At 29.5% G+C, this 20,416-nt stretch overlaps 1 protein-coding gene across 1 annotated transcript in view; it reads left to right on the top strand.

Annotated features, from left to right (window-relative positions):
* LOC102676943 overlaps positions 1-20,416 on the top strand; it is a 165,154-nt gene that overhangs the window by 103,187 nt on the left and 41,551 nt on the right. Inside the window, exon 4 of the mRNA XM_031509399.1 lies at positions 10,849-10,982. Coding sequence (XP_031365259.1) covers positions 10,849-10,982 — 134 coding nt within the window. The remainder of the gene's footprint in view (positions 1-10,848; positions 10,983-20,416) is intronic.

The following is a 20,416-nucleotide window of genomic DNA, read 5'->3' as shown; positions in this document are numbered from 1 at the left end:
TTCTTTTTTTTTTTTTTTTTTTATATTTCTTCCATCAACCGTCTTACAGATAACGCATCTCGAGAATTCGTTATACGTTACCTATTTGCAGGGAACGAGATCAGATACCGAATATAACTTGAAATCGAGCGGAATGTTATTCGATCAGAATTTCGTTTGGAAGGGTTTGTGAACTCGTTTTATAAAGGACCACGTGTCTATCACGTTTTCCATCTTCATCCTTTGCATTTTCAAACGCAAAAAGGCACTATGCAGTTTCCACGTTTGAAAGATATCTGTATCTTAGATACTTGGATCCTAGGGAAATTTTGTTTATTGCTGCTGATAAAAAGGATTGTATTTTTTGTGAAGATAAAAAATAAATTAATATCGTGATTATTTATATTTTTGGAATTGAAATAGAAATAGAAATTCTGAACGAACAATTTAGAAAATAACTATTTCTTTATTTTTCGAGAAAGAAGTTTTCTACTTTTGATAAAATCAAATTTATTTATAAAATGCAAACTGTATAGAATTATTTTGATAATTTATCTAAATCAAATTAAATTATGAAATGATTAAAATTTAATTCCAATAAATTCATTGCTCAATAATTTGTCAATTCTCCTACAACTCTGACCAATAATTATATACAATGCTTTTATTTTAAATTACTAGTATAGATTGTTAATTGATTAATCAATTATTCTATCGCAGTGTGATGTGATTATACTTACGTGCAATTACACTTATTTTGGAATTACACGTAAACGAGCTTTGAATAATTTTATGTTAATTTAAAATGAAATCATGGACGAAACTATGAAACGCATTTACCTTCATTACGTTAATGGATAATGGTTAACTTTAACGCTTATTTTAAACGAAAATATTAAACACAATGATCATCATTTATTTCAAGCTAATGATGCAACATTGTAATGAATAATCTTTTTTGATTGACACGTGAATAAACTGCAGAAATGCAGATAATTGCATTTAAATGGATGTGAATGAACTACGAAAAAAAATAAAACTAAAATTAAAAAAAAAATAGCGAAAAGCAAGTAATTAATTGTTATCAAAGATATAATGAATAAAGCAGTATAAATTGTGTATTAATAATCTAATTTAATTATTACGTTAATAAAGCATTTCGAATATAATAAATTTCATATTAAATTTCATTTGTTTATTAAAATATTAATTTAAGTTAGAACTATTGCTTGAACAACACTACTTATTTCTCGAAACAAGGAATGCAAGATAGAATAGAATGCACGATGCTTGGCAGCGGTTGCCCTAGAATTTCTGTAATCCAGCAATTTGCTGGGACCGAGTACAGTGATTTCGTAAAATGCACGATTCTAGTGAGCTTGAATGAGAAGACGATCTCGTGGAATGCGAAGAAATAGTATAATAAAAAGAATTTTACTATTCCTTGTCGCATTTAAAAAACTTCAATGGAAAATATATTAAATCAGAATACGTATTTTTATTTCGTAAAAAACTTTGCGAATATTTTTAAGATTGATATAATTTGATAATTTAGAAATTTTATTTCCGAAATTCTTTCTAATTTACGTAAAAAAGTAATTAAGAATAAATTGCTTAATTTGAATAAAGATATTTTTATTCCATATTTAATTAAATAAAATAATACTTATATATATATATATATACATATATAATATATTTGTATATTCAATAATTATTCGTTCATGCTATTATTCTTCAATTAGTCAATTAGAAATTCTCACAATTAAATTTTTCACTTATTTCCAAGATTTTCTTCTTAAATTTATTCCAACAACCATTTCCATACATTTCTATACATATCTCTGTAACAAGTATATTTTAAAAAATAAATTTTTAATATATATAATTATAATTATAATCTAACGAACATCCATCTATTCTTACATTGATATTCAAATAAATTTAAATACTGTATCAAATCTACTCTAATATAGACGAATAAAGCAAAATTTTTCCATTTCGACTCTATAAACTGCATCAGAAAGATGCGTTTATACGAACATCTCCATCCATCCATCCGAAAGAGTGGCTTAAAGAAATATAAGAATCAAGGAATTTATGATAATTCTGATGCGTCTTCTTGGTCGCTTCTTCGAAATGGCCTATGAATTTCAAGCGTATGCGGCAAGAATACGAACGTTACCATGGAAAATATTCCTGGCTACGTACGCTCGGAATACTCGTGCCACGTTCTCATCTCCCCTGCACGTGGATCGGCATTTTTATCCCGGATTTCGGCCATTCCGCAAACAATTACGCAAAATTGATTTTTATTAAATTCGTCCAACCGTCTACGTGTAATGTATTCGATGCCGCGAATGAAATTGCCCACGATTTCTATTCAACGGGCAGTTGCTTCCACGGAGGGAGGACTGGTTAAATCGCGTGAATGGTAGTTTCACAAACTTTGAGAATTGTCCTCTAAAGAAAATATAAAGGTATGATTGTGTGCTTTAGAAGTTAGATGACTGTTATATTCGGTAAAAATTGAACTTGGAACGTTTCGAATAAATTTACACAGGATATGAATGTTATTAAAATAATTTTAGTGTAATTTTAGTTGATATATTTATAGAAAAATATTGTGATAATAAAATTGTATTTTTCAGTTATATAGAGTTTATTTTATTTTAAGAATAATTTATCACTTCTTAATCAATGCTTATAGATAAAAAAATATATTTACTTATTAAAATTGTAAAAGAGGAACTTGCAAATTTTCCATATTAAGTAACCATTTATCGATTTATTGATTCATTATATTTGAGTATTGTGGAAAGTGGAGAGGAGAAGGAAAGGGAAGATCGATGAATGTCTGACAGGGAATAATAGAAACTTTTGCAATGGGAGCATTATAAGTAGTTAAAGGATTTCTGGAATCAGCAAGTATGTTAGAAGAAAATGGCGGTGCAACGAGGAACTATTCTTTGCGTGCACGCTGAACTTTAATCAATTCTCATACTTCAAGTTTCGAACTTCTTAGTTAGAACGAATTAGTTAGAACGAATTTCAAGAAAGCTAGTGAATAATTAAAGGGAATAAAAGAATACATTTTATAGAAAAATTATTTTTTATTATAATATCCTTGTGTCTACATTTTTAATCCCTTTCTATAATACTTTAAATTTCAAATCTTTTTAAATTAAAAATCTAGAAGAATTAAGATAATAGTTTATTACACTTATTGTTACGATTTACAGTTTTTTCGTCAATAATAATTAAATAAATAATTTATATATTCAAAAAACAAAAGAATTAAAGTATAAGTTTTAATTTTGTATTACAATAATAACGTTGTAAAACAATACACATACATTCATTTAATATATAATATTTTTATTAACTCCAATAAGGTTTCTCTTCAAATAACTTTCGTTCAATTTTTACATACAATAATGCTATAGTCTCTTTGCATCCAGTCAACTGTGCAATCACTCGGTTCCATTTGATTCGTTGACAGTGCTCGAGCGAGGTGGAAGGTTTAAAAACCAATTTTCGAGCGATTTCGTTGGCCAGTCGTTACGTTTAACCGGTCGATAAATACGTTACGACATTTCAGATAGGTGAGAAAAAAAAGAGAGAGAGAAAGAGAGAGAGACAGAGACAGAGACAGAGAGAGAAAAAAAAAATAGTAAAATTAGTTAATGCAATTCCAAGTCGCCGCATCGTACAGGCAGACACGCAATTACAAGTTCACACTTTGACGAGACAAAAAACGAATTCAGTCAACAGTTTCGTAATGAATTAACTGCATCCACGTAATTGGTGACAGAGAGTTGTTCCATCGGGGAGAAACATTTCGTTCTATCCATGTATTTTTCCTGTTTCGACCAGGTATCAACAGAAATGACAACGCAATTAAATGTGCACCGTGATTAAAAGTGCGACATCTTCTCAGTATAACGAGCGTATCAAAATTCAGTATCATTGTAATTGCCATTATTTCGATTTATTCCAGAATGCTGCATTCCATTTCTTTTTTCTGCTCGAAGAATATTGAATATCAATTTTAGCTTTAGTTTTTATTTGTTAAATACGATTATTTGTTAAATGAGTTTTTGTATTATATATTTAAAGTTATTATAACCAGAATTGTGTTGCAAAAAAAATTATGGATTGATTACATAATTATTTCAAATCTGAAAAATATGAAGTATACAATAAGAAAAAATAAGATTATGAAACACACTAGTCAAGTATTTTTTCATTACATCGTTCTCAAATAAAATTCTCTTGTTTCATATTGTCACATTCAAAAACAAGACCTCTTTTACATTTATTTTTCCTTCCAATTCAACAAAATTAACTTAATAACATTATCTCAATTAATAAAACACTTGTTTTTTTTCATTTTTATTTCTCGAGAAGACCAGAGTTCCTAATCGAGCAATAATATAATTTTCCATCGCACTTTCGTTATATCCATCGAAGAAAAACAAATTTTTTAGAATTCAAAAAATTAACAAAATCGAATTAACGACCGATAATTTAATAATCATACTTCTACCAGCCATCATTCATTCACTGTACGCCAAAATCAATAATCTTTTACGCGAAACCGTGCATTTTATACGTGCCTTTGACCACCACCACCACCACCACCACCACCGGTAGTTTATATCTTTTGCCATTACACCCCCGGTGTGGATTAAACAGTTGTTGACCAACGTGACACAACGCAAAACGTGCAGCGTGAGAGCAATTTTGAAATCGGGCAGCGATAAGCGAGCAACAAGATTGATGATCGAATGATACCCGATGCCTGTCGAAATCCCTGTGAACCGTGGCCCATTCAAATCCGCGGGATTCATGGATCGTTTGTATCGAGCAATATTCCGTGGTCCACGGACGAATTCGTCCGTATAAAACACTTTCAGCGACACAAATTAGCCTCCACCTCCTGCCCCTCCAACCATACCCTGCCGGCTATGCGATAATGTCGCGATATGCAAGGGAAATTCGGTTTCGAAACCAAGCCTGTATAAATGCGCGCGTATTTCGAGAAAAAAAAAAAAGAAAAATGAAAATGAAAAAATGGAAATTTGTACTAGAAATAAAAAAATACACGCGTAAGTGTGTGGAGAATCTGTCATGTTCGAATCATTAAATTTTATCTGCGTTATTTTAAAAATTGTTTCGAGCAGAATTTATTTCGTTTCGAGAATGATTTCGTTCCTTTTTTCTTTTTTTTAGGGGAGGGGGAAGGATGGAAGTATTGAGAACGAAGATTAATATTACTTTTTTTCTAATTTTTTGTTAAATTTTTGAACTTTATCTTTTGGAATTTACGAGAAACAAAGAAAATAAAATATTGCTGTGTCCTATAAATTTTACAAGTTGGAATTTTAGAAGTTAGATTATTTAACAATTATAGAATTTAAATATAATAAAATATTAAATGATTATATTTAAAACTTTAAATTAATTTTTCCATTATACTTACATGTAGGAAAAATTATTTATTTACATGATATCTATTTGAAATATTTTTGAAATAATAAAAGTAAAGTATATAATAAGACATATTACATGTGCATATATATTCAATTGAACAATTTAATAAGATAATTTAATAAGATCTTTTGAAATATCTGCAGAATAATTATTAAATATTAATATTTTGAGCAATCTATTAGCTCCTAAGTAGTATAAGCTTATAAATAGCGTGACACTGTATCAGTACTGATTTAATTAGTAAGTGGTATAACCTTAAAAATGGTGCAACTATAAAAATTATTTTACAAATATTTATTCTAAATTATTTGTCTCTGTTTCAAGAAATTTGATGTTAGTTTCACGGATTAATAATACGGAATATTAATATTTAATGTTCTGTACCAACATCTATTGAAAATTTAATGATGATGCGCATAACCGTCTTGACTATAGAATGAAGTTAGGCAGTTTCTAATCAGACATGTTAAGCATATTAAGCTGGATTACATTTTAGGTTGATTAAGACTAGATCAGACAACCTCGGTTACATCTACCTTTGATTACGTTGGATTATCTGAACACAATGGAATTGAATACAATCGATAATTGAAATATAGAGAGAATTGGCAATCAAATTTATTACAAATACATTATAAATCATTTTTTACATAACAAGAATATCATTAAAAAAAAAAAAATAAACTTTAACGCGTGTATTATAAATTGTTCTAAATTAAAATTAAGAAAACATTTAAATTTTTTTCTTCCCTCCCTTTAAAATTGAGATATCTCAATTTTCTTACAAAGTGGAAAAATATAATATCATAAATCAACAAAATTCCTCATGAATAACGTAAAAATTTTATCATATAATCCATTTCTCTTTTTTCAAGATCCCCTATCACAAATTAAAATAATATTTAATTTTACTTTCTCGACGTTATCCCAATTCCTTTCGAAAATAAAGAAAACGACAGTATTCTCTGGGAGACGTAACGTAAAAAACTTTTATCCAACTCATTCATAAAAGTTTCATAAAACTACTGTCAAACAGAGTTCGACGTAAACGAACCAAACGCAGGATTAAAGGTCACAAGTTATCATGATGTCTTAAAGTAGATCGAAAGAAGACACGATACTTCAGGCTTGTTGAAAATTGTTACTATCATCGGTTAAAGAATAATATCCATGGAACGTGTTCTTTATTAGCACCACTTGGGATCGAGGGGTAGAAATTTTTCGCGGTTGGACCGGAGATAGATTTTGTGAGACCTTACGGATATGAATTTCATATTTTACGATAATACCGCGGGATGTTCTTAAAGTAAACGAATCTTGGCCTGCCGCAGTTTTCACGTAGTCGAAGAAAAATCGTACTTACTCCCGGATTCCGTGAAACGACTTTTATATCGATTTCTATCTGAACCTCTGCCCCGTTCATCTCGTCATAAATATCGAAGATTGAAAAACCGGCAATCCCAATCGTAACTCGATCCTTCATTCCTTTGTCACTCGAGAATTGATTCTCGATATTAATTTTTGCTGAAAATGTCTCTGAAAATCCAAATTAACTGAAAAACGTGTTGAATTGCTGCATGCAACAAACTTGCTGCATGAGTTATTTCAATCATTCTTAATTAAAATTAGCATTAGAATTCTTTTTTTTGCAAAATAATTAACTTTTCAAAAACTTGAAAAAATTCGTCTTAGAACGTATTCCTAATCGAGATTAGAATAAAAATTTTCAGAAAATGGACTCCTTTTATTTTTCTCTTATTCAAATTCTTAATTATTTTTCAACAAGTATACATAACTATATTTTAAACTTCTCCCATTAAATAGAAATCAAAATTCATGTGCTACGAATATCATATCAAAAATATATATATATTTCTTAATTGTACTTTACTCTGATATGTATGATCAAATAATTCAGATCACACGATGAAAACGCGTCAAAACGTAGATTAGTTCATTAAGGCCCGATGCACACGGGCTCTTACCGCGTAGAATAAGATCTTCTTTCTTTGTTTCTCTAATCAAGAACGACGAAGACAGTACAATACATTAGGGGGGAGCGAGAAGTGTGCGCCAGCTTCAAAACGCAGCGGACGTTAAACTGGCCTGGCTAGGACAAAGTTCATTTCATATCCCTCCCGTTTGGAACTGTTTGATCTCGTTTACCCTCCAACCCCCTTTCACGAAATTCGTTTATATCGGAAAATGTGAAATCATGTTTGCAGCGTTGGTGCGTAAAACGGGGTGCGGCTGGATGGGTATGTATAATGCGATCAAGTTAGAGGAAACCATTCATACAGGGAAGACGATAACATAACTGAAATTCGATTACTTCGTTCTATCGTTACGGCGAATCACCGGTTTATCACCGACCAAGAGGTGAGAGGGTTAAACGGTTATTTCCCTCGCCACGCTTCGCCCGTAATCGGTTCTAGTTTCAGCTGTCGCTCGTTGGATAGATAAAGTTAAAGGATCGTGTTATAATTGGCGATGTTCACGCGCCGTGGATTCCCTCGATTGTAAAACTGAATGCGATAATGGCCGGTCTAAACATCCCCGCTTATTGGCCGCGAGCTCGTTGAAGTAACGTGTACATCACAAGATACAATTAGCGGAGGGTAAAACGAGTTGTACTAATGTTACGCCATTTTCTTTCTCACGATTAATCAGAAGTAATTCTCATTTTCTTGATGTTATCGTTGCTGGCAATATCTCTAGGGAAATTTTAAGGGAAATTTTAATAAAATTATAATTGTGTTGTATATATGGATATATGTTTGATTGAAAGTATTCTTCTTGCTTTTCTTTTCTTTCTTTTGTATTTATTTAAAAATTAAAAAGTTATGAAGAATTATGATATTCTTTGTGTTTTTTTGGGGAGGAATATTTTTATATTATTAATATCGAGTAATATTGATTATACATATCATATTTTGATTGTATTTTTTCTTTTTTCTTTGATGTAATAACAGTGTAGAGTAATTATTTTGATTTTTATTCGATTGAGAATATTTTTCTAGTTCTTATTTTTTTTCGCTTCGTTAACTTGTTAAAAAATTTAGTAATAAGTTTATATTTCGACTCTTCTAACGTTATGACAATTGTAATATTTTTCCAATACTTTACTTCATTCAATTTTATTATTAAAAATATTCGTTTCGTTAATTTGTGGAATATTGTCACCATAAATTTTACATTTTCAAATATATACGAATAACTCTTGATTAACTCGTGATATTATAAGAGTATTATTTTTATTAGTATTATTTCACCATCTGAAAATTCTCAATTATTGGTACTTTGAAAACACGATTTTCCCGAATATTTAACTGCCACGGTTATTCACGTTGCTTGGCGACGTGTTTCCATTGATCAATGTTGAATGTTTTATTCAACATGATTTCGATGTAACGATGGTACGGGCGTCCATTTTATACGAATGTTGCCTGTAGTTTATCGAGACATATAAATCAATAAACCAAAACTAGTATCTTGTTTACAAAACTATTTATCTCCATCGTTTCTCTTGTGAAGTTTACGAAATATCATAACATAACTTAACTCAAATACAGCAAAGCGTTTCTAATATTTTCGAACATTTTATTAAAGTAAAATAATTTTCAAATTATTCCATTGTTCCAACAATCTCAAAATCTCAATAGTTTCTATTATTTTTGATCGAGAAACGTACGCGATTCTATCGCGAATTCCATGTTCAATTTACAGTTTCATTATCACGTATAGATCCGTTACATGTATCGTTACGATCTCCTCGACCAATTTCTGTTATTCTTCTTCTTGCTGGAACTTATATCGTTGATATTTTGTAACTATACCACGACCTACTTTGTACCATTATTCGGATTGTTTCCAAAGATTTGTCGACAGCGATCGAAAATCCAATATACTTAATGGAAAGTCGAACGCACGCGGTTGAACTACGAAAGATCTCGTTTATTTCGAATCAATCGATTCGAGGATTTTAATGGTCGTTTTTCTTTCGCGTCCCAGAAAATCATTTCAACTATGATAAAATTTACAATAATAATAGACAAATATATATAATTGTATACTTCGTATATTTAAAAGAAAGATATTGTATATTTTATATCGAAAATGAATGTAAAAAATCTTAAGTCCGTAGGATATAAAAAAATTTAATGAAATAAAAAGTAAACATAAATTAACTTGAATAAAATTGAGCTACGTTGATCAAATAATATATATACAGAAGTGAAGAAGAAAAAAATCATTTCTTATCAATGTATTTATAAAGAAAAAAAAAATAAAATAATAAATTATAAAGAACTATAAGAATGTGAGTCACTTAAAATATTACAAATATACTATATTTTTTTCTAATTATTATTATAGAACATAATTCGTTTAATGCACAAACAGATTCTTTGTTGCAAAATTAAATCGTCTGCAAAATGGCGCTGCGAATGAGATTAATTCCATTCGTGGCCACCATCGATGGTGGCACTACTGAGATATGTATTTCATTTTGTATACACAGTGAGGGGTGAGAAAATGGCTGCACAATTTTGCTCCATAATTATCATTTGGTGATGCAAATTGTATTGATATTTTTTGAATTATTATAAGAATATTGATATTCATAGATTTTAATATTAATTTCGGATTGCAATCGCATTATATTCTTTCGTAATATATCAACCGCTATTTAAATAATTGAATTATAAGACTGCACGCGCGTGACTTTGAACAATCGAGTTTAATTCCATCTTGAATATTCGCATCGTTTGACTCACGCGATCTTTATTAATGGCTCGTAATTTATCTCTCTTAAATTATTTTTTCCCCCTTTTTCTTGAAAATCGCCAGTATCGATTATTTATTTCATTGCAGACAGAAATATTGGAGGAAATGAGAAATGTCATTTATTATATAAATTCAATCTCGATTCATAAAGACACGTTGTTTTTAAACTGCTTTAAATTTTTCATTTTCGTTACTTCCAATACAATACAATAGCGTTGAAAAAGATAATTATAAATTGCAATAATTAAAAATAAGAGCATCAGTATCATTAAAATATTATCGAACAAAAGTTCATCTACGCTTAAAGAGAAATAACGTCAGGATAAACTTTCAAACAGCAATGAATATCAAAATTTTTCCGCTCAGACGCTTCTCTACACTCTCGCGTTCATGAAACCGTATAAATTAAGAGATATAACATCATAAAACTAACTGCTTAATCTGTTTCTAGTTGCTTCTTATGAATATCGGATACGTAAGCGGAATATCCGGATAATGTTGTTCGTATCGTTGGAAACGAGGCACGAACAATCGAGCCTCTGACAATGAGTGGAAGAGATACACACCCATGGAATTATTATGTTTCAGCTCTGCCCAAAGTGAAGCCTGTTATCGTATCGGAACGTGAACGTTACGACGCCGGAGACACTTTGAAGGCAAATTGTAGCTTACCACCCTCGAAGCCACCGGCTCATCTCTCATTCACCCTGAACAACGTGGCGGTAAGTGATACCTATAATCCACGCGTCATTATCGAATCCGCAGTTAAGGGGAAACCCGTGAAATTAATGGTTTAAGAGCGATATATACGATGTCTAACGTTATTGATTCGAATACGTATACAGTGTATTGTTTTCAATGGAATGTGGCTGGAGAAAGGAAGGTATTTATATTTCACTTGATTCGGGATGATGATGATTCGAAAGAATCGAAAAGAATGTTCGAATTTAACTTTGAGATAAAGATATTTACATTTTCCAAGGTAAATTTTATTTAACTTGGTGAATTTATTTATGATCTTTATTTTACACTTTCCATTTTAATGTGAGGTTAACATTCCTTGTAGAAGAATTTGATAATTAAGTAAAATGAGTTAATCCATAATATAAATGATTCGTAAAAGATTTTCCACAATCTTGTAATTAATCGTGATTATATGAAAACTTTTTTTTTATTTGAAATTTGAAATCAAACTACAAGGATCTCTTTCAATGTAATAATTTATTAACTAATCATATTAATAATTTTTAACGTTAGGTTTCTATTTTTAAATTATATGAATAAAAGAAGAAATAGAATTAATTAATCAACTAATCATTTTATTTAGTCAAACACGATATCATTATGAAGAATGTATCATTAATATTAATTCATTTCTATAAAATATCGTGCAGACAGTTCAATATTAATAAAATAATATTAGTTCAAAGGGACAAATCCCTGTCAAAATTTCACTATTAATATTAATTTAAAATCACACACTGTTCAATCAATCAACGCGCGAAAATTCGCAGTTATCTCGTAGCTATCATATTTCAAAATTGTGGCATTAAAGAATCCAGAGAAATCGATATCAAGAATTACGACAGTACGACCTAAAGCGATCTCGAAAATTCACGAAGTAAAATCTCGCAGCGCCATCCAGCTTTCTCTACCCCCTCCCTCCCTCCTCGGTCCAAGAGAGAACTTTTTCCTTAAACGCTTTTCCGTGTCATCGAAAATAATTTTCAACGGTGACGTCGGATACTTTTCCACTATGTATACGTATATATGTATATGTATATACATATATATATATATAATATATATACAACTAAAATAATTGCACGATACAGTAGCGAAACGTAGAAGTTATCATAGTATGAAAGTTTGAGGGACCGGTCTATAAAAGTTAAGGAGGTTAAGCAAAGAAGAGGAACTTTTCCTCTTGAAAGATCTTCCTCGGACGTACAACCTGGATAGGTGTACGTGTCTGTGTGTACATTAGCCCGGTATCTTCGTTCGCAAAGGATTTGTTTCTCGTAATTTTTAAATTCCGTCTTCCTTCTTCTGAATGATTACCCGCAGAAAGAATTTTCATTTCGTCCTTCTCTCGATACAGTTCAACCCTCCTCCCTCTTTCTTTCTTTCTTTCTCTACTTTCTTTTCTTTTCTTTTTTTCTTTTTTTTATCCGAAGAAAGAAACCTTTCGCAATCAATTAATTCGAAAACAGAGAATTGAGTTACGAAGTTGGGGAGAAAAAAAGGAGAAAGAGAGAGAGAGAGAGAGAGAAAATATTATCGACCAACTTTTATCAAAATGGAAGTCGGGAGTTGTAGCCGTTGGCAATGTATTACCCGTAATCCCCGAGGATGACGACGCAGGATCTCATTATCCGATATGGCTAAATACGTATACCTAGAAAATGGAATGCTCCCTGTATTCGGCTCGTAAGAAAACCGACGAATATATTGTTTAATTAAGTTCGAAATTTTACGAAAGTTTATTCGACTCGAGAGGGCTCGATACGTTTTTAGTGAAAAATACTTATTGGTCTTGGCATGTTTTCAACGCATTATTAAGTCGAATGTAGGACAATCGAGTTCCGATAGAGGGAACAAGTTTTGAAGGGAAAATTTACACACGAATGTAATTTTCATCGTATCCTAGTTTTCAACTATGCTTGTGTAATGATATTGTACAATGGTGATTTTAATTATTCATATTTTATTGAGGATTTTCGAGAAGTGTCTCTCGAACGTGCGCAAGAAGAGTTGTTATCTTTTTGTTTAGCATTTCGAACTTTTTTTCAATAATTTTTTTTTTCTGAATTCTGGAAAGAATATACCGGATGTTTCGCATAATTTTATACTCGCAATAGAAATTTTGTTTGTTCCTCGTAATATTAAAAAAATTTTTCTCGAATAAAAGTTGAATAGAATCTGTATTCTCGTGTTAATAATTTTTTCGTGGACGTGTATAGAATTCGTGAAATTGAATTTTGTTTTTTTAAATAGAATTATATTTTTAATACATGAATTGATTATATGTGTCTCATTATTCTCTATAAAAAAAGTATATATAATAAAGTTTACAAAAGTCAATAAATTATTAATGTAAAAAGTAATTAAATATAATTTAATACATATAAACTAATAATTTTTATTAAAGAATAATAATGCTGCATCTACTTGCTTATTCGCATTGGAAAATATAATTTCATTTAAAAAAATAAAGTTGATCTTTATATGCGTCATTTACGCGTCCATCTATGGTATGAAAATAATAATTTACATCATGTTACGTGTCCTTCAATTTTCATCTGAAATATTTTTTAATAATTCAAAAAAACAAGCAAGATATTCCAGGTGATAAAATTACGTGAAATATGCAGAATATGACACGTCTCATGCAAACGTCACGTAAATCTAATCGCTTAATTAACTCTAATTATCTAACTTGTTTAACCTAGATATATTCAGCGAAACTGAAATTTGAGGTTATGAAATGGATGAACAGCTATAATTAACATATTTTCTTATATCAACAATAATTCTTCGAATATTCGTTAATAATATTTGTCTTTTTTGTATCATCAACTTTCTTTTATTTTCAATTATCATTATTAGTATCCAAATTCACGTAATTTCTTTTACAATACTTTTTTCAAATATTTATTATACAATTCTCCTTTTTATTTTTAAAATGCTATGACATATAAACTCACGTAATATTTAAAAAAAGAGAGAAAAATATATACTTTAATATAAAGCAGTATATCTATGTATAAAAAAAAATTAGAAGCTAAATAATTTTTTAATTTACGTTGCAAAAAGTCGCAGCGTAGTCTTTCGTTTTGTCAAATTCCATTACGGGTGAATTTTGCGGTATATAATATGGTATATAGAGGTAGATGCTATTTTCTCGAACACGCGCCACCGTAAAAAGAGCCGGTGGAATGTACGGTTATGAAGAAAGTCGGGGCCAGGTTCTTCACACGATGAGACTGAAAGAAAATTAGTAGTATGCGTGCACACGCTTGCAAAGAAACCTTGGCTTATAAGGAATTGCGAAATTGGAGGGCGAGAAGATTGGTTTTGCTCATTTCTTACGGTTAACATCGCCCTCGTAGAATCCGACGAATTTAGAGAGGGAATGTAAACTGGCAAGAAATAAGTCATTCCGGAAACAGCATTCGTTACAAGATGAAGTTATAAGTTAAACACATTTGCATATTTGCAAAGACAATGGAATTTATTTATTCTATTTTAGATCCTTGATTTTGATCTATCATTGATCATTTTATTTCACAAATTTAAAACACTTATAATAATTTCTAATGAATTATTCTTATTTCTTGTATATATTTTTTTAAATATTATTTAAATATAAATTGTATATTTGAATGTATATAAGGAATACATGCAATAATTTTGGAACCATTTTAGTTGCTATCATGTTATATGATTACAAGTGAAGGAAGCAATAATTTAATAAAGATTGGAATTTAATTTTAATGTTTGCAACATCTTCAAGTAATTTTGATCTTTACTACTTGTACATTAATATTTTACATGATAAATTTCATTGATAATCATTGTTATATAAGATAAACAATCATAAGTGATAACAAAAATTAGATTTTAAAATAATTATTCCAAATCAATTATTTAATTTTAATATATACATTCCATGTATATCATATTAATCCCACGAGGGATACCTCTTTGGTGAAACCAACTTGCACGATGACTAAAACAATTAACAATATTTGTCTTTTGCATGCTGGTAGATAGGGGAGCGTACAGCGGGTAGATGTACAAACTGTCTACATTGTTCAAGAATTCAACACAAACAAAATTATACTGGAAACTTTGTCATCTCGTATCAGTTGGTCATTAAATTTTTAACAATATTTTACGGTGAAACGTTTTGTTTAAAAAGTGGTTTATTAATTAATTAAGTAATTTAGACTATTGCAGAGAAAATATGTAAAGCGAAAAAGTACATGGAATCTGATGGGTTGCAATTAATGTCATATATGTTCTCTGGTGGCATTCATCGTTCTCTATTGTAAGGAGAAAAAATAGGCCGATCGGATTGCTGGTCCGAGATTCGAAGCCAGATCTTTCATTTACCGAATGCTGCTATCAATTGAGCAATCCAGGCCACCGATAGATCTTTCCTTGAGCCTAATATTCGAACAGTGGCTGCTGTCGTCGATAGATAAAGAAGAAGGGTAGTAGATAGTTAATAATATTTTTCACTCGAGCTTAATTAGAAAAAGAATTGTCATTTTGACAAGTCAATTATTTTAATCAATTTGATATTGTGATTTCAAACGAGTAGAATATTTCAAATCTTATATATCATAAAAGAAGAAGAAATTGTGAATTTGATATTATTGGATTATGATTAAGAGTTTCAGTTAAATTATGTTTATTGCTTTATTGTATATGATGAAAATGATCTTGCTTTTATTTAATTCTTCAAATCAAATTTCTTCAAATTGTATCATAATTAACTCGTAATATTAGTATCCTTTACAAAAAGTTATGGCTTACGAGCAACTACCTTAGTATTAACTGTCAAAGGGTAAAGTTTAAGTTAATTGCAACAGAAAGCGGATCCCAGGAGTGTATGATGAAGTACAAGATCCTCTTTGAATTGTGCACTCTGGAGGATCGTGTAGGTTCTACTTTTTAAAGAGTTTTAAAGTACTGGCACATCAGCTTTTGCTGAGAATGAATATGTTCTTCAATATTATGTAAGAGAAAGATAGATATTAATTCTATTTTTTTTATAAATATTATATTTTTGTTTCGTTCGATAAACTTTTTTTATTGATCTTATTGATATTTATATATTTTCATTTATTCATTATCTTTCTTTCACGTTGTTTGAATTATAATTGGTATTTACTACTTTTGTAGCATCATTTTGAGTAAAAACTTTAATATGATATAGGAGCATAGTTTTTGTACAAAGTATTTAAGAATATCTAAGAGTATTAAAAAATACGAAATTCTTTAAATATTATTAAAATTGTAAATGATCTTAAATATTAATTTAAATATTACAAATAACTTAAATTCTAATGTTAAATTTGTCTATTTATTTTATTATATGAGATTTATATTATTTATCTTATGCATTGTGACATTAAAAAGTAGAGAACTGTGTATATCACTTAAACGCTTATAAAACGCAGTGCGATGTTTACTTTTAAGCAAAATTATGATTAACCACGGGAAAATAACTTTTAATGATGAAACTTCTCTGGTTTCAACAAATTATTACTTTCGGTTATATACTTTTTAGAATTTTTCAGATTATTAATAATGAGATTTGCAGAATATAAATTACAAGCAATTTGAAATCTTGAAATCAGTGACGAAAACATTTTGACAAAAATAATTAAGTGATCCAAAAATAATATTTTTCTTTTTTTAGAAAATTCTTTATAAAAGTCATAAAGTTATCTCGTCAAAGGCAAACTCGAATAAAATGAAACTATGCTTTCCCTGTATTTATACTTTACATTTGCAACTTTTAATTTCTTACACAGATAACCAAGAAAGAAATTATTCTTCTTTAGATTATTAAAAAATTTAATAATATATAAAAAAAATATTCTTTATTAAATTTTCGTTTATTATAATCAGAAATAAATTTATTCGAACGAAAGAATTCATTAAAGAATTCAGTTTATTCAAAAATTCTTTTCATTTTTTCAAAATATTATCAACTTATTATACATATATATATAATTTAAAGAAATTATATATAACCAAGAATATCATTTTCAAAGAATGAACGTAGTTGATTCTAGGTCAGTACACAATATTTATGGGTTGGTAAACGTTGCACGTGAACGATTGAGTAGAACCGCGTCAAATGACAGCTATCACAGGGCTAATAGCGCTCTTATCGTCTTGCCCGCGTATAAAATGACGAAATGACGCATTTCTGCTGCAACGATAAACGGGCATTTTTAAAGAATCGTAAAACAACATGAAGACGAAGGAATTTCGAGCAACCCTGCCGGGTCAAGAAGCTAAAAAGAAGATCGCTATAACGTTGTCTTATATCGACACGTTATGAGAAGCCATTCGTGTATATATTTGTCGAGAATGAGAGACGCCATGAGACGTTCTTCCAACTTGTCATCAAACATCGTCAATGGATGAGCATCCACAATTTTCATTTTATTCTATTCTATTTACTTTTTATTTTATTTTTCTTTTGCACGAGATATTTGTTATTCTCACAGAAATAAACTTTTGTCTGTAATTAATTGTCTTTAATTTTTCTTTAATTAATAATTTTGATAAGAATATATGTTAAATTTATTGGAGTAAGTTTAATTAGAACACAGTTTTATTTACATAGTTTTATTTAAATAGAATAATTATAAACTTTTTTTAAAGATTTAGTTATATTCAATTGAAATTATTATTCAATAATTAATTAATTCTTTTATTTTATCTTTATACAAAATTATATATTAAAATTTTATATAAAAATTATTAAATTTATTCTTTTTGTCACATTTCTCTCTATCTGTCTCTGTCTCTGTCTCTCTCTGTCTCTCTTTCTCTCTTACGTTTCACGAAGCGTTCATAATAATAATGTCCTTTTTATATTATGATTCAATAAATTATATAACCCAATTAATTTTAAATTGAAACACGAAATTGATTTTACTTTATCGATTCATAATTTGTATTTTCTTCAAAGGTGAATCATTTATCTTAAATATTCTTTTATCTCATTCTAAATTCTAAAGTTTTAAATTCTATTTATTTGTATAATACACACGATACAAGAGAACAAATAGAAAGAAATCTTTCTATATTTTAATGGAAAATATTTATCTTTCCAAAAACCATTTGTTCCGGAACCACGAGACTTTTACTTATTGATCCAGAGTATACTTCCTCTCGTTCAATATTCGACATGCTATGTCACTAGTAAGTCGAAGTAATAGTTTCTATTATCGTTCATTGAGGTCTATTTCCTCCCATCTTCATTTTATTATAATGATACATGCTTTCCTCGATACTGCACATTCTATAAATTGGCTGTCTTATTCCACGAAGATTTATTTCCACCATATTATTCGTAACGTGTAACATTGTCGAATTCCGATAACAATTTGCAATTTTTTTCCAAGAATTCTCGTTAAATAGATTACATATTTGCTAATATTTCTTGCGATTTAATTAATTAAAAGATAAATAATAATAGATATTATCTTTCAAAATAATATTTGATAAGTATTTATCTATATATAAAACATTAATAAAAATAATATATCTCGATACTACAATTATTAATACAATTAATTTAACGCAGCCAAATAATACATGACAATATATTCAAAGAACGAAATACGAAATAAATCCAATGAAAATCTTTCTTTTGATAATAAATTTATCGTTATCAGATATAAGCTGCACGGTTGAGAATAAAATTCGCGCATTTATTAACTGCACGACACGAATCTTTCTTAACGCGAGGCTGTCGCTCGCGATATATTACACGAAGTCGGTAGTGTGCCGTTCGTACAATTTAATTGGCTCAAAAACTAAGGTAACTTTTACCAATCAAATGCACACCCTGCGGGAAGAAAGATCGGGGTCGCAGCTGCACGAGAGGCGACTGGAGGAAGGGGTGGAAACTTTATTGGATCGTAAGTTGCCACCTGAAGGTACGAGGGCGACCGATGTCCGTGCACTCAACACTTTCCAGGTCGAATCGAGTATTTTCTTTACTTGCTTGCTCGCAGGTGAAAAGCTCTTTTTTGTTTTCTCTAGATTTGTTTTCGCATTTATACGGGGTAGAAACGGTTCTGAGAAGTCGCGAAGAAGATACCCGCGCTTGGTTTTTATAATAAGGTAAAAGGGAAGATTCTCTTTCGTTCCAGGAATTGAAGAAATTATGAGACGTTAGGGTCGAAGGTTGTCTTAATAATGGAAACACGTGGCTTCCGCTTCAAATTCGGGAGAAAAGGGATGAAATTATTTGATTAACTTGGTTATGAAGAAATTTTATTTAGAAAAGGAAATGAATGTGTAAAAGAAAAAAAAAATATATCTGAGCTTTCTTGCATAAATGAAATAATATATTTTTAAAGAGTAGAGTTTTAAGTCAAAAGATTATTATATTTAAATCGTCTGATTATGAAAGAGGGTTAAAATTTTTTCAATATTCTTTCCTTTTGAAGTTTTGAAAGAGGAATTGAATTACTTTTTATTAAAAAATATTATATTACAAGAAAAGATAAAATAATGTATCGTAATAGAGTGTACAAAACACATACAACACAAGCAATTTCATTCCTAATTTCAAGTGAATCGAACCAGATCGAGGAAATTCATTTCCATGTTGTATCGACGACTCAGCGAACTATACTCGTTTTCCAATGAATCGTATTGTTCTTACGAGCTGGTGAAATGGGCTAGATACTTGGTACCTTGGAAAGATCGAGAACAAGTAATAGAAAATAATATTACCCTGACTTCGAGTCTCTATCGATTCTTCTATCGGTTTGCCGACTTCAAAATTTCAAAGAATTTTCTTTCTTCGTTTAATTTTGTATGTTTAAATATTTATTAAAAATTATCATGAAAATAATTAATTTTTCTAATTTCTCATTCAACGTGAGAATTTAAAATGAAATTGTAAATTTAATTAAATTCGTTGAAACGTGATGAAATAAATATTTATTTAAAGTAACTTAACTTTAGTTAAAATTCTCTAAGTAGTTAAAATTCTCTTCTTTTTCTACAAAATTCTTTCTCTTTTCTTTCATATAGATCGGCTATATTTCAATTCTTTACCTGGTTACTACAAAGTTCGATCGAAGTTCGTTCCTAACGCTTCGTAATTCTCTCGAAAACCTATTCTAATTGAATTTCAAAGAGAACCTAAACTCGTTTATTCTTTTAGAACTTACATTCTACCAATAGAAACCTTTAAATACATGCATACACGTGCATATACAGAAAGTCAAAGCGAGCAATTATATCAGGTGAAAAGCAATAAATTCCATTTTCTGATTTTCCTTATTTTCGATATTCTGCTGTTTAATTATTTCGTAAATAGTTCGTAACATTGTTCGTCCATTTCTACGAGTTTTTGTATAAAATATCTATATCTCTTGCACAAATC

The sequence above is a fragment of the Apis dorsata genome, unplaced genomic scaffold, assembly GCF_000469605.1.
Source record: "Apis dorsata unplaced genomic scaffold, Apis dorsata 1.3 scaffold_13, whole genome shotgun sequence".
NCBI classification, from domain to species: Eukaryota; Metazoa; Arthropoda; class Insecta; order Hymenoptera; family Apidae; genus Apis; species Apis dorsata.
The sequence above is the reverse complement of the archived record's forward strand: the minus strand, read 5'-3'. Positions and strand labels throughout refer to the sequence as shown.